At 45.5% G+C, this 14,646-nt stretch overlaps 7 protein-coding genes across 7 annotated transcripts; 3 read left to right on the top strand and 4 right to left on the bottom strand.

Moving 5' to 3' along the window:
- Nucleotides 1-33: 33 nt before the first annotated feature.
- Nucleotides 34-3,050, bottom strand: JR316_0012847 (Ergosteryl-beta-glucosidase; the record flags this gene model as incomplete). Its single annotated transcript, XM_047898466.1, has 14 exons — nucleotides 34-682; nucleotides 746-841; nucleotides 901-1,052; nucleotides 1,107-1,176; nucleotides 1,230-1,291; nucleotides 1,344-1,454; nucleotides 1,502-1,764; nucleotides 1,817-1,901; nucleotides 1,952-2,114; nucleotides 2,163-2,447; nucleotides 2,494-2,536; nucleotides 2,583-2,710; nucleotides 2,762-2,937; nucleotides 2,994-3,050. 14 exons carry the CDS (start codon nucleotides 3,048-3,050, stop codon nucleotides 34-36), a joined length of 2,340 nt encoding a protein of 779 aa, XP_047742014.1.
- A 645-nt stretch (nucleotides 3,051-3,695) lies between these two features.
- On the bottom strand, nucleotides 3,696-4,799 carry JR316_0012846 (D-alanine--D-alanine ligase; the record flags this gene model as incomplete). Its single annotated transcript, XM_047898465.1, has 2 exons — nucleotides 3,696-4,367; nucleotides 4,425-4,799. 2 exons carry the CDS (start codon nucleotides 4,797-4,799, stop codon nucleotides 3,696-3,698), a joined length of 1,047 nt encoding a protein of 348 aa, XP_047742013.1.
- A 571-nt stretch (nucleotides 4,800-5,370) lies between these two features.
- Nucleotides 5,371-7,074, top strand: JR316_0012845 (L-lysine 2,3-aminomutase; the record flags this gene model as incomplete). The annotated part of the gene is made up of 5 exons (XM_047898464.1): nucleotides 5,371-5,412; nucleotides 5,458-5,691; nucleotides 5,752-6,118; nucleotides 6,175-6,725; nucleotides 6,784-7,074. 5 exons carry the CDS (start codon nucleotides 5,371-5,373, stop codon nucleotides 7,072-7,074), a joined length of 1,485 nt encoding a protein of 494 aa, XP_047742012.1.
- A 622-nt stretch (nucleotides 7,075-7,696) lies between these two features.
- Nucleotides 7,697-8,600, top strand: JR316_0012844 (putative GH family 25 lysozyme 4; the record flags this gene model as incomplete). Its single annotated transcript, XM_047898463.1, has 5 exons — nucleotides 7,697-8,083; nucleotides 8,138-8,236; nucleotides 8,287-8,370; nucleotides 8,437-8,465; nucleotides 8,522-8,600. 5 exons carry the CDS (start codon nucleotides 7,697-7,699, stop codon nucleotides 8,598-8,600), a joined length of 678 nt encoding a protein of 225 aa, XP_047742011.1.
- Nucleotides 8,601-8,851: 251 nt separating this feature from the next.
- Nucleotides 8,852-9,671, top strand: JR316_0012843 (uncharacterized protein; the record flags this gene model as incomplete). The annotated part of the gene is made up of 2 exons (XM_047898462.1): nucleotides 8,852-9,227; nucleotides 9,292-9,671. 2 exons carry the CDS (start codon nucleotides 8,852-8,854, stop codon nucleotides 9,669-9,671), a joined length of 756 nt encoding a protein of 251 aa, XP_047742010.1.
- Nucleotides 9,672-10,498: 827 nt separating this feature from the next.
- JR316_0012842 (Lipase 2) lies at nucleotides 10,499-13,130 on the bottom strand (the record flags this gene model as incomplete). Its single annotated transcript, XM_047898461.1, has 14 exons — nucleotides 10,499-10,659; nucleotides 10,730-10,873; nucleotides 10,967-11,086; nucleotides 11,147-11,365; nucleotides 11,430-11,751; nucleotides 11,820-11,906; nucleotides 11,966-12,066; nucleotides 12,127-12,196; nucleotides 12,253-12,328; nucleotides 12,391-12,401; nucleotides 12,449-12,538; nucleotides 12,597-12,715; nucleotides 12,786-12,881; nucleotides 13,115-13,130. The coding sequence occupies 14 exons, from the start codon at nucleotides 13,128-13,130 to the stop codon at nucleotides 10,499-10,501; spliced, it is 1,632 nt and encodes a 543-aa protein (XP_047742009.1).
- A 73-nt stretch (nucleotides 13,131-13,203) lies between these two features.
- On the bottom strand, nucleotides 13,204-14,253 carry JR316_0012841 (uncharacterized protein; the record flags this gene model as incomplete). Its single annotated transcript, XM_047898460.1, has 2 exons — nucleotides 13,204-13,397; nucleotides 13,596-14,253. The coding sequence occupies 2 exons, from the start codon at nucleotides 14,251-14,253 to the stop codon at nucleotides 13,204-13,206; spliced, it is 852 nt and encodes a 283-aa protein (XP_047742008.1).
- Nucleotides 14,254-14,646: the final 393 nt, after the last annotated feature.

Genomic DNA, 14,646 nt, shown 5'->3' with positions numbered 1-14,646 from the left:
GATTCTATATATCCTTCCTGATTCCATGCAAAATTAAATACTACTTAACAACCAGTACCCCGTAAGTGCCAAAAGAACGACTAAACCAGAAAGAATGTGAGAACCAAAATCGCTCCATAAGTCATTGACAATGAAGGCTGGTTTAGGTGGGGGGTCAAATGACACTCTGATGCGATGTTTGACCCCAGGTGTTGTATCGGACATGACGACGAACAACGTTTGCCGCTTCTCGTCATACTGATACTCGTCCGCTTGGTCCTTGATACCTTCAACAATAACCCTCCTTGAATGTGCGAGCATCGATGGAAGGAAGATTTCAGTCTCTCTAGAGATGAGGGGGCGGCGCAGTGTGCGTGGTGGATCGAACACGCTGGGCGACCCAGACTTTGGGCTCGAGTTATCATCACTGCCTGAGACAATGGCTTCGGGGTTCATCCACTCGTAGACGAACGTTCCTGTGTTCATCTCGTACCGGAAGCGGAGAGGAATTCCTGCTGTCTTGGCTGGGTAAGGTCGGACAACAGCAGGAAGTATTCTGCCTCCATTGTCTAATGAAGGGGCGTCCTGTTCATAATACAGTACGGACTTGGGGAGGGCTCGCTTGCTGCTGAACCACGAGAAGTTTTCGCCGTTCCAGTCATCGCCCCTTTCGTCGTCATTATCAGGGTTGTAGTTCCATAATCTATGACAAAGAGGATGAGAGGACCGTCTATGATATTCCATCCGGAAAAGAGATGCGACGCACGTAAAGCCGACAAGAGAATTCTCTAATGCAGTGATCATAGCATCCATCATTCTGGTCTGCCAGATGAAGTCATCCGTCTCGAAGGCTTCCTTCTTACTGCGTTCGGCCGTCAATAATTAGGATGCCAAAGTTCAATATTCGAGAGTAACACTTACTTCATGTCCATAGGGATACCACATTCCCCTATCAGAACAGGAGTCTCTCCTAAAGAGTTGTATCCGTTTTCGACAATATTGCGAATTTGGAGGGAGAAGTTCTCGCGGGCCCCCAAGTGTCCCCAATAGAAGGCCTTGAGAGGGAACATGCCCTAAACACACGATTAATGACAAATACCACGATATTTGCAGCCGAATTCACTCACACGCGAGAGGCCTTGCACATTTACGGTGAAATCACCAAAAGCCTTGGCAAAAAGAGCGTTGAGATCGTACCTGGGTATATCGAGATGAGCTGCACACTGGATTGACAAAAAAAGTGCCTTTACCAATGAGGTGCGAAGACCATATTAGCAGGTTGGTTTTCCTTCGTCCAAGATTTGGGACAGAACTGTGCAAAATTATAAATTATTCCCAACATCTTGCATTCACCAATTGCGTACCTCATTTGGGAGAGGTTCCAAAAAAACGAGCTTCGAAGGAGACGACGCCTTTCTAATCCTTTCACTCCATTTATTGGCGAAGGGGTAGTACATATCGGTATACCAGTTGATCTAAGCAAAAACGTCAGTTGTAGTGCAACAATTCTGGGTGAACTTACCTTGGCGCCGGTATCAGGATGCTTGCGGAAATAATTCTCCCGTAGGACAACAGCCTTATTAGTAACTTCATTCCACCGCCACACGTCGTGGAACTCCCATAGGCATCTCCCTTTTGTTGGTCCATCCGGGCGCCAGGCCTTGACTTTAGCAGTGTTGAGCGTAGTATAGGAAGTGAGTTTTGTGGGCATAGGGAATGAACGGGTATAAGTGGGTACTAGTGTTGGGTATCCTGCGCCTAGTTGGAACGATTGAAAAGCAGATGCTACAAACTGCGTCATTAAAAGAGATAGGGACAATCCCGGACATGGACATACGTATATGAGACAGATGAAGATCAGTATTATAATTGAAAGCGTGTAAATCGACATTCACGTAGCCTGGATGAGGTTCATTGATCATCTACATGATTTGTCTGAAAGGTCATCATTCTAAAGATACATATTACTCACTTGGAAGCCAATGACACCGTCCAAGTCGCCCACTGCCCTAACCACCATCTCCCACATATCAAGAAAACATGTCTGCAGGAAGAATTGGATCGACACTTCTTGACCATGTTTATCCTTAACCAGCAATTTTGGAGCGAATATATCACCTGCCCAGAAACACGTCCTGAGGGACTCAGCCGGGGATTTAATAAAACAAAAAGCCGCAACTCACGACATCGTTGAAGCAGTGAGCTTGTGGTATCCACAGGGCCACAGACCACGCTCCGCTTCAACATGTCCTCCACCTCGCTGCCCGTGCAGCCAAGCAGAACCTGTCTCCTCTATTGCATGCAGATCAAAGCCCACTGTTTCCAGAGTCCACGCCGGCGCCCCTGAGCCCCCAGAATACCGTGACCACACGTCTTGATGCATCGACACAAAGGCAGAGAGGCCGTATTTTGGAAACATGGACAGCAAAGCCCGAACGTAAGTGAGATATTCTGTGTCGTAGATTCCTCTTTAAAAATGTAAGTGCCATGAAGCTCTCTGTCGTCAGCACGTACGGTCCTGCGTGCTCTACGGCTTCCCATGTAACCAGGAAACGAACTGCACAATTGTTTAGTATTGGTGGATATATAGAGAGGAAACATACCAAAAGTTAACCCCCAGCGTCGCAGTCGAGAGAGATGTTCTTGCGCGTCCTCCAGTGGAAATGGTTTCCCAACGAATGTCACTGACTTGTGGTCTCCGGGGAAGTTTTCATGGTCATGGTCCACTGGACTGCATCGAAGGTTATATACTAGATGCGTATTTGTATGGATGACAACGCACGTTTTACAGGTCCCAGACAAGTTAACACCCCTCAAGCTACAAACACGACCGTACATGTCCAAGAAATGACGTCCTTCGGCCGCAATCGATCCTCCAGTTCCATTAGGAGACCAGTCGTGTGCGTATGAGAGTACGGACCCAGGTTTATAACCACTGTTCATTGAAGGATGGATAAGCTGTATAAACCATCCAAGTCAATTCTTTGCGCATAAAGAAACCGGCGTGAACGCACAGGCTTCTTCACTTCACTCTCCTTCTGCGGCTCTATATGACGCTCGTTGTCGACCATGATAAAGGACGCATCTAAGCTAGAGAAGGAAGCCGACATCCTTCAACGCCGGACACTGCCTGATAAGTAATCTAGTCAAGTTGTAGTTGGATACGAACTGGTTGCCGACGCGGACCTGGTCACATTCACAAACTTGTGTCGTGTGAATTTTCGGCCCTTTGAATCTTTCTGCCGCAAATTTCAACTCAAAGTCTCGAAACGCCTACAACCATCTGGGACCACTACAAAAAGGTGTCGAGAAAACCTTTGTGAACAGGGAATGTGACTTCACGCCCATCTCTCTCTCAAAAAACAAAAAAACGAAAAGACAAATCAGTCATACGCTCCTTTTCATCTGTGTTCCAAACTGATGTCTTTGCACAGATGTACATTAATGATATTATGATGTCTTGAAGTCGGACGATGAAGAAATGTAAAATCGAACTTGAATCCATTGCATATATCAACATGTATTGATTTTTATCATGCCCAAGTTATTATGCGTTTACTGACTTACTGCGCTTCAACGCTTCATCTATGATCATGGAGATTAGATCATCGTACATAATACCATTGGCTTCTGCAAGAAGGGGGTAGTCGGAAAAACCGGGCGCTAGGCCTGCAAGCGGATTCACCTATCGAGTATGGTGAGTGATACTTTAATCATCAGAGCTTCAGCGCTCCGGGGCGAGAGTTTCGCACCTCAATAACATTCGGAATTGCATCGTCACTCTCGGAGTCATTGCGAACATCTACACGACCACCATCACGACATCCTAGACATATCCAGGCCCTTACGGCGACTTCTGCCACTCTCTGTGCTATCGGGTCACCGGATAAATCGAGTTCAACGTATTGAGGGTTTGGGTGGCTGACACGCTTCAAGTCGTAACCATACACGTCCACCTCTAGAAGGGTTGGATCCGTGCTGGTGTATACAGTGTTGGGATTGATGTGGTGCCCTGGATTACCTTTGAGGAAAACTATTTCTCGGACCCCAACTGCTCTAGCTTCTGCGCCTGTCCCGATGATGCCGACGGTAAATTCGCGTCCCCTAAGGAATCGTTCGATCAGGATTGTTTGTGTTGGGTAACGCTGAGTCAGGTCGTCGACGACTTTTGCGAGTTGTTCGTCATCAGTAACTTTGTTAGCTTGGGCGATTCCCAAACCCGTGCCCTCCCCAGCAGGCTTAACGAAAAGAGGAAATGATTGCAACGCTGTGGCGTGGGGAGACTTGCTGATTACGACTTTGTGAGAAACGCTTTCTCGCGCCCATGTAATTCTAGGCGGAACACATGCAAATGGTGCAGTAGGTACGCCGTAATGATCGAGTACCATCTATATGCTTAAAGTCAAAATTATAAAGCTAAATGATCACTCAAACGTGGGTCTCACCTTCGTTTTGGCCTTGTCTAAACATAAACCCAGCGTGGCTGAGTCAGAAAAGGTGTACGGTATGTCCCATGCCTCAAGAAGTGCAGGAACCTGAGCTTCTCGACCCGGACTTCCGTAGCCCTCACAGATGTTGAAAACAATGTCCCAATCGGGCTTGGAGGTAGCGAGGGTTGTAACGAGATTTTTCAATCCCCCAACCATCTGCACTCTACCTCGCTTTCTCAGCGAAATAGCGATTCCTTCGATTGTTTTGTCGCTGTCAAACTCGGCACACTGCTCAGGAGAAAATCCCCGTGCTAGCCATTCAGATCGAGAGTCATATGTGAAGGCTATTTTCAGTGGGGGTGGAGAACCTGGGGAATTGTTGGACGGCATTTTGGGGGGTTGTTCAACTCACGCTCTAATTCACCATTTATAAATCATGGAACATCCTATGGGAGCAATAAAAATTACACATATGCCAACCACGGACCATTTGACGGTCCTTGACCAATGGTGAGAGAATTGAGAAGCAGTTAATTAATGTTCATGACGACATTTCGGGGGTTTTTCTCTCTTCTCCTCAACATAGTCACATCGAAAATGGCCAGCGGAGGGTTAAATATGGCAATCGAGCTCAGTAGCTTGTTCGGCAGAGCTATTTATTACTCACTTCTCTCACTATTGCACGCAAAAACCCATGTTCCAGGAGCTCGCCAGTGCTTCCATTTATGTGTCCGGCGTATTCCCTGAACCAATGCTCCATATTCCATGATCATCCAGATTCCAAATCGTCTGGCGAATTGCGTTTAGGGGTAAGGTCTGCCCACAGTATAAAATGAGCATAAAGCATGAGTCTGAACTAACATTCTGATCGTCTCCTTGAGTGGAACATCTTCAGACATTTTCGTTTCCTTATACAACAATGGTCTTCACTAACTTGCTCAAATATCCTCGAATTTCCCCCATGGCGACTTTGGACATGTTCCAGCATCCCTCTTCAGCAACTGTCAGCAATTCAATCCGCAGCTTTCGAACTAATTCCTGCGTTCAGTTCGCCAAAACCTCGTCTCAGCGTCGTGCAACTGCCTTGCCTTCCGAACATCATGCTTTCCCAGATGCTCCTGAAAATGGACGGTTTATCGGGAATTTTGGCGACTCAGCGATAAAACATCATACGGAACACCTCCTTGGCTCAGAATCAGATCTTATTCATTATCCATACTGGACCAATATACCTCTCTGGAAAGAAGTCACTCACAAAGAATTTCTTAACTACCAATGGCAGGTGTGTTTCTCTGCTTTTCTCATGACGAAGTTGTCCGAGTCTAACATCGTGCGCCGGCAGCTTTCAAACAGTGTGCAGGGAGAGAAGAAGTTGCGCGAATTCCTGTCTGTTGTTCTACCGCCCTCTATCCCTCCATCTCGAACGGCGCTACCTCATATAATAGGCATCAACACTCCAGAAGCGTTCATTGACAGCGTTTCTGACGCAATATCCAGAGCTCCAATGGCTATTCGGTTAACGCCCCACATCCTGAGTGTTATTGACTGGACCAATCCAATCGACGATCCAGTCCGTCGCCAGTTCATTCCAATGGGAAATGAACTAATTCCAGACCACCATAAACTCAAACTCGATTCTCTCAACGAAGAGCATGACTCGCCAGTCAAAGGACTCGTCCATCGATACCCGACGAAGGCTCTATTCCTCGGTAAGATTTTTTTTTTATTGATTATTCGGCATCTTTCTGACTATTCGGCTCGGAAGCTACATCGGTTTGCAATGTTTATTGTCGCTTCTGCACCCGATCCTACGCAGTGGGAGCGAACACCAGTACTGTCACAAAAAACTCCTTGAAGCCGACCAAGCGTCGCTGGGATGAAGTTTTTAATTACATCGAGAAAACACCAAAATTGAACGACATCGTGGTCTCGGGCGGTGATTCATTTTATCTTTCTCCCGAGCAACTTTATGATATTGGGAACCGCTTGCTCGCCATACCTCATATCAGACGTTTCCGTTATGCCACCAAAGGACTTGCGGTGTGCCCATCTCGTATCCTGGACCCACATGACCCCTGGAGCGCCGCGTTGATTGAGATATCTAACAAGGGTAAAAAAATGGGTAAAGCGGTGGCCATGCACACTCATTTCAATCACCCAAACGAAATCACTTGGGTCACAAAGCTTGCTGCTCAGAAGCTCTTCGAAAACGGAGTCACTGTCAGAAACCAAACAGTTCTTCTTCGGGGGGTCAATGACAGTGTCGACGTCATGAAAAAATTAATCTGCGATTTGGCGGACATCAACATTCTGCCTGTAAGGTGTTCGCTTCCGGGTACCTCAAATGTCGGCTGATTTGTATTTCACTGTTTAGTACTATGTTTACCAAGGAGACATGGTCCGAGGCGTCGAAGATTTGCGCACTCCATTATCCACCATCCTCGAGCTAGAGACGCAAATCCGGGGTAGTATTGGTGGGTTCATGATGCCCCAATTCATTGTTGATCTTCCTGGAGGAGGGGGGAAGCGATTAGCTTCGTCATATCAGAAATATGACCGCACTACGGGCATTTCTCAGTTTGTCGCCCCTGCCGTCACCGGAGGCTTGAATAAGGTCTTTGAATATCATGACCCAGTATGGAGTCTCCCCGATAGTAGCGAGTAGTTCTACTAAGCTTGAGCGGAAGTTATTCCTTCAAAGTTAATTCTATGTATAATGCATGTTGGATATTGACCGTTGGTGATAATTATAAAAGCTTTGGATACTTCTGATGCAAAGTCATCCTTGAGTGACAACTCTGTACATAATTACCATATTTCTCGGGATCGGTGCCATTTCAACCGCGATATGCCGACGTCGGCTCAATTGGAACACAAGCGCTCAGCGCTCAACTACATAACAACTCATAAAGATATATACGTCCTTCAGGCTTCTGTCTTAATCATGACTCGGAGTTTTAAGCCAATCTGTCTCATGTTCATGATGGATATTTACTAGCTCGAAGCTAAGTGTATAGCGTTGTTAAAATGAATACATCATTCCACTATATCAGATGAAGCTCTGACATAAATGAAGTGAACCGCTGGTTAACATCAGCTTTAATTCAAATATCAGGCTGAACTATACCATAAAGATATTAAGGTAAACGTGTTTTGTTGCTCAGTGAAATTTCATTATTCATTGAAGTTCGGCGCTGTGGAGCCTCAGAAATGCTGTATACATAGATTTCTGTATAAAATGGCACGCACCTTTAACCCTTTCCACAAAATACAGAGTACTGACCCCCATGTTTCGATCACTTCTATTACTTTCTGGGCTCATCGTCTCGTCCTACGCATTGGTGCACGCAGTCGACTCTGCAAGCCTCGTCCCTGTGGCCACCTATCAGAAGGCCCGTGCTGAAGGCTTCACTAAGGCAATCATCCGCGGATATCAAGAGGCTTGCGGTATCGGAGGTCAAGTAGACCCTAACTTCGTGCCATCGTACAACAACGCTCGATCAGCGGGATATACCGACATTGACACGTACTGGTTCCCGTGCAATGGCTCCGGAAACAAATGCAAATCCTATGCTACACAGCTATCCGAGCTTGCCCAAACCTTCAAAGCGCATTCAATGAACATTGGTACTATTTGGATTGATTTTGAGAAAGACGCGGCTATCTGCAACAACGTAAATACTAATTTGTTATCGATTTCAAGATGTATTTGTTCTAACTGTCAGGAGTGGAACTATGGCACATCCGGAAATCAACAGCAAGCCAGATCTTTATTGGAGGCAATGAAAAACAGCGGGTTCAACTTTGGTATCTATAGCTCTCCTGGGGTATGGTCTCATTCATCGTAGGCGGGGGTTATTTTGATTAATTATATCAGGAATGGGGGACTCTCTTTGGATCCACAGGCTTTATTCTTGATAACACTGCCCCTCTTTGGTTTGCTACTTACAACAATGTCGAGGTAAGCACCTGAGATGTGGCCGGTTTCTAGATAAGATAACTTGTTCATGATCAATTCATCTTACAGACTCTGACCTTGGGAACTCCATTTGGAGGGTATGTTCACGGTGGCCCTGATGATACTTAGTACAGCTATTAACACAACTCAACAGATGGAATACGGCCGTTGGACATCAATATACTGATGTATCAGCATCCAAATTGTTTGACCTCAGCGTCTTTGCACATTGAATTTACTACCTCGTTATCAGTACCTTACCATTCAATTTTAGTCATGAAAATGGCAAAGCGAGATCCGTATTCAATGCATCGAATTTTACCGCTTCTTGCTTCTCCCCTGTAAAAATAGTGACCGAAATGGAAATAGAAATTGGGTTTCCAACTTTATAAGCTCGTCTAAGGGTCATGTGCATTTCCACCTACTTTCACATCAACGCGATTTCCGTCTAATTACTCCTACAAACGGGTTTACTCGCCTTATTATGTCTTCCAGAGAGACAACGAGATATACACTTGTTGGAACTCCCTTCTCCACGTTTACTCGTACCATTGCTTTAACTCTGCTATACAAATCCCTAGATTTCACTCAGATCAAAGTATATCCCCATTCTGAAGAGGCAAAAACTGCGCATCCATTTGGGATTATACCCACGTTGATTATCGAGGAATCGAAGGGAGTGGATGACGGGAAGGAGGGGTATGAGGATAACTCAGTAAAGTTGTGTGAGACTCAGGCGATCATTCGCTACATCGATCGCATCAAACCAAATCCAACACTGCATTATGATGAGTTCTCTCTTGGTAAAGGGATACTCGAAGAGAAGATGTGGGAATACGTGAGCTTCGTATCATCATATGGTGAGGTTATACATCGGAATATCCGTCAAGTTTATTCAAGTATTGAGCATTTTTTGCCTTACAGGATTCCCAACTATTGAGCACGGCCTTGTCAAACCCCGCCTAAAACACCTTGAATCCGGTCTCGCCTCAGATGCCATTACACCCCTTCTCGCACACAACATTCCCCAGTTGCACACCTTCCTATCCATAACCGAGACCGTCCTACCTGGGTCCCGTTCTAGCTATCCAAAATTCATGTTTACCGACACACACCCTACCTATGCAGACTTTTATCTTTTCCCTATTTTGGCTGATTTACGCCCTTTGCCGGAATGGATATCGGGTGTATTGGAGCATGAATATGGGCAGAGAATGAATGACTGGATGGACTCGATGGACGGGCTCGATTGCGTTAATCGCACGAAAGAAGGTACCTTGAGTGCCGGTGTTGGGATATCTTAGGATAATCCTCAGAGCACTGATGTATCTCGTGTCTTCTGTAAAACAATACCAATCGGTTGTGTGTTTCTATCCGTTTGACTAAAACCATAATTAATTGATTCAAGGACAGGCGTAATAAATTTGCTACAGACCTCCATTATATTGCTACGTACGTCCATGACAGTTGCCTTTTCCCAAGACTCTATGCCGAGAGTTGATGGATTCGGCAGAAAGCAGCTCCGCCGATAATTGCCGGTTAAGTGTTGAACGTTGAACAATCACAATTTTCCTGATTTCCCCTTCAAATCCGCGTGAACTTGGCCTGAAATCCGCGAAACCGGATCCTCAGGTGCTCAGTTTGTAAAAAAAAAAATTCAGACGAAAAATAAACGCTTGGAGCCCTACAAAAACTGCACAGAGTTACGCCTTGTAAAATTTGTAAAAACCAGAGGCATATACTAAAAATATACGCCGACACAATCCTACAGACGTTTAAGTATAAAGCTAAGTGTGTGAAATTAAATTTGGGACGCAAGTTGAAATGGCCGCTTTCAGGGTCGGATACAGTATCGCATTTTGCGTAGCATGGAACTTTCAATTTACATGCAGAAATTAGATCAACTGTGCATTCGCTACAACCTTTAATTTAGCTTCCTTGAGAACCAACCTCCAGCTTCAAGTCTTAGAAGAGAACCAAGAAGTAAAACTTTACGAAGAAATTTGATTTGAAGCTATAGCATTGCATCGTGAAGAAGTACACTGAAAAGAAGCTTTTTAACGTTTAGTAGTGAGTACATGGGGTGATCGCGGCGATCATGATTCTTCAGCGATCGACCTTAGTTTCAAATTTAACTCTTGTTTATAGAGCGGCGCTGATGGAAGACAGCAGGGTCCGAATTAATAAACGCGATCTGCTCTTTCCGATAGTTGTCTGGGATGAGCGTCGTGTTGTCGCCGTTGAGCTGCATGATGACTTGGTTCTCGGGGGTATACTGTGCCCAGTGTGGACCTGGTGCAAAGATTAGGATGTCAGCGTTGTGTGGGACGGGGTAATGTCAATGAGGGCAAGGCAGACGTACGTGGGATACCGCGGCCATCGTTGGGGTCAAGCGACGTTGCGAATGAGACCCAGTAGTCGATCATGAGACTGCTGATGCGCAATGAGGACGCAGATGTGTCGCTCGGTGCTCCATAGACATATGGAACCTCGGATCCATGGAAGACTGTCGATCAATAACAAGTTAGATGAAGATTACGATTGATGAAAATAAACCAAACAATGTATGGAATTACAAAGAAATTTTAACGCTACGTACCACCAAAGGGGCCGCTGTTTGGCTGTGGTTGAGTAAAAAGATATCCGAATGTCTTCACCCCTACGCGGCTTGCGGCTTGTATCCAGGCTCTGCGCTGGCCTTGGAAAGCGAGATCACCAACTAAATAAATATTAGTTAGTCTTGGTACTTGGCATAGAATGTACAAGGATGCAAACACACATAGGGCTGCTGCCCGCTTGAAGTTGGAATTTAAACCAAATGTCTGATTGCCAGTGTTGAATGGGGACCCGAGGGCAGGGTCATCAGGGTATAACTCCAACAGTTTCGCGACGGTGGATTCGAAAGCAGCTGGGCTGACTGCAAGAGGCGAGTATCCAGCAACCAAGAAAGCTTCGATATCGGCCGCGGACTGAATAGTTGTTGGGGTGAATACAGCACCTGGCATTGCAGATTTTATAAGTCTCTTCTGAAATGAGAAGATACGAATCGTTGAAGTACCCACCTTCATCAAGATTTGTACCAGTTATGAATGGCAGACGAGCGAAATGTCCTGAGGAAAGAAATTTGGAAGCAATATCTGGGAAGAGACCGTTCGGGCCGTCAAACGTAGGATCATATCCAAAGGCTTCGTTGGCTTTCGTAAGACCGTTAATGACGCCTGAGAAAATTTCTGTGGAATTGGCAGCTTGAATACAGTCAAATGTATTCCCACTCGTAGCAAGAGACGCGCAAGATGGTACCCCAGCCACAAAGTTTTGCCAGTCTATTTCACGACGTTCCGCGTTAAACTCTTGAGGAGTCGCAGCAGATCCTGATTCGAAGATCTGTCAGATTTCGCAATGTTAGTCAGCTACACAAAGATACAAAATATTCCAGATATCAGGTTACTCACTGCTGCTCTTGCCAATTTATCCAAGGGAGAATTCAAAAATAGAATCGCAGTCATGATTGCACCGGCACTTTCACCAAAGACAGTAACCTGATGTGAATGCCCTGTAGTTTAAGTAATGAAACCTGGAAGAGTACCTTGGATCATACCTTCGACTTGTCACCTCCAAAGAAATGGATGTTTGCCTGTACCCATTCCAATGCCGTCAACTGATCTCTCAATGCCAAATTTAGGGCACCGCGATCGTCAGCTTCCGAAGTGACAATGAAGGTGTAAGAATAGAGAGTATTGATGATGATACATCACGTACCTTCCTGCCCCTGAGGAAATCCAAGAGGTCCGAGGCGATAATTATAATTCACGTAGATGAGAGGTGTACCCTAAGGTTGACAGTATGAGGCTGCTATGATCCTGAAAGTGATAGGGAATAACGTACCCGAGCGACACTCTGGGCGACGATAGCACTCCCGTTGTAGATAGAGGCTTCCCCAGCATCAAATCCTCCTCCGTATCTAGAAATTTTGGACTTTTATATGCAGTCAACAAGGTAGCTTAAGATATAAAAATTGCTTACGTCCAGAACAACTGGAGATGTATTAGTTAACAATTCTTTTTCTTTGGCCGGGACTCACGATGGGAAGCTTTGCATTTGATTTAAGTCCCGATGGACGGTATACGTTGATGGTTAGACAGTCTTCAGAGAATTCGGTTACAGAGCTGCTCTGAGTAATTCACATATTAATATAATGCACGGGGGAGGGGATCAAGCTGCTTATTCACCTGTTGAAAGCAACCTTTACCGAAGTTACTGGCGTCGAATGTTTTCTCGTCCAGCTTTGTTTTTAACACGGGTGGTTTCAGTCGCAACTTGCCCAAGGGTGGTTCAGCAAACGGAATCCCTGAATGTAACATGTAATTATTAATCAAACAAGGATTTCACAAATGATCGTAGGACTGTCAACTCCGCACCTCCAAAGAAATCCAACTTCAGCTCGGTAATGTCCCTGCCGACGAGCGTGGTTTTACCAAGTTTGACCTGAGGGGCAGCATATCCAACGGCTATAGCTGAAAGAATGTAAGGGATAGAACGCAGCAACATCACTACTGGCGCAATGATGGGGATCCGATGAGTACTGCTTCAAAAATACGTGGGTTTAAATGGTGGTATAACACGCTGTGTTGGGGATGAAATGTCCTTTGAGTGTTGTCAGTTGAATTATCAATCCATCCGCCGATGCCAGGCAAAGTGCGATCTGAAATCCATTTCCAGAAATATCGGCTATATATGGCTGCCTTACCTTGCGGAAACTCCATAGGGTGGGAATAGGAGCAGGTCAAGGCATTTAGAGAACGATGACATGTAGTACGGGAGCGCTTCCACCGACTTTCACATCATGTCCACATGAGAGTTGCGTGGGAGTTCGAAGATGAAATTTTCGGATTCTCCTCGCTCGTCACGACTCACCACAAGTCTGAATATTTCACGTGCACAGAATACACCGCGCATTTCACGCGCGTCGCGACTTGTAGAAGGTACAGGGTGAATGGATTTGGCTCGCATAACATCAACTGTAGTCAATGCTTTATATTGATTAAATAAAAAAAGGTAAGTAAATTCAAGCACCCGTATGGTATCTACGAATAATAAGGTAGTAGTGGATCGAATAAAACTCTGGCTGCTGATTGAATGTGCTACTCAGTTGAGATTCAAGTAAGTGTACTGTTGGACAGGATGAGCGTCCCTTCCTGGGTCGTCAAAATTATTACCCATCCAAATACTGTTTTCTTTTGATTGAGCATTCTCGGCGCTATCCCGGGGACGTACAGTGTCTTCATCGGAGTAAAAGTGGTCGCGGTAATCGGTGGATAAGTGGTTTCCACAAGAAGAGTCAAGCTTCTCATCGAGCTGCAACCAGTCTTCAAAGAACGATTCTCCAGGCTGTTCGGAATTGACCAGTAGATCTTGCTGGAAATTTCCATTTTTTACGAGTGGGCGGTGTAGTCCATCAAAATTTTCGTAAACAAGGGTGGATACTGGAACAAAGTCGTTACCAGAGAGCACAGATGAGGCCCAACCTGGAGTACTCTCTCCATTTGTTTGAGCAGTTTGTAGAGAAGATGGAGAAGAGATGGTTTGAGGCGAGGCGACTGCGCTATGTGCGAGGGATTTATGATGGGACTTTCTATAAGGTTTAAACTTGTAATTAGGGTATAAAGTCAAATGCCTGTGCTTTGCCTCCTTTGCGGCCGTGCGCCATGTAGTTTTTTCGATTTCTGGAGTCGCCTTCCAGATAGCGGAGATCGTCCTTATGGTTCTAGTAAACTTGTCATGGACACTTTCTCCAGGGATGGAAGGGATTACCAGCTCCCTCCTCTTCGCGGATAGAAAGAGAATCCAGGCATTTGGGGGCCTCTTGTCTCCTGGGGCTTTAGGCATGATAGTGAATGCGAAATCAAAAAAACTTGCCGTTGTATCGAGAATAAATAGGTACGGTACAGGGCCTCGTATTGTCAAAGCGGGTGCGCTATGTTGCCACTCACTGGCCCGCTTTGATGGCTTCGACGCTTTGTTTATTGATACTAATCACTTTCGAAATAAGCTCAATGGCCTCGCTCATTTGACCTTCAATGCAATATCAGGTTGTGAGCCTCTTGCCTAGGGATGTTTTACTTTCTGAGTGCCTGATACTCAATCATTCAAGGTATTAGAAATGATACTGTACGGTTTGAAAGACCAGCGAGGCTGCGAGATGGACTCCCCGACGATGCCATATGATACGTTGGTGGACTATGCTACCATGCAAATAAACCTCGTTACGAATTTAATAAA

This window comes from Psilocybe cubensis, chromosome 13 (genome assembly GCF_017499595.1).
Source record: "Psilocybe cubensis strain MGC-MH-2018 chromosome 13, whole genome shotgun sequence".
Taxonomy (NCBI): Eukaryota; Fungi; Basidiomycota; class Agaricomycetes; order Agaricales; family Agrocybaceae; genus Psilocybe; species Psilocybe cubensis.
This window is presented reverse-complemented; position numbering and strand designations above follow the sequence as displayed.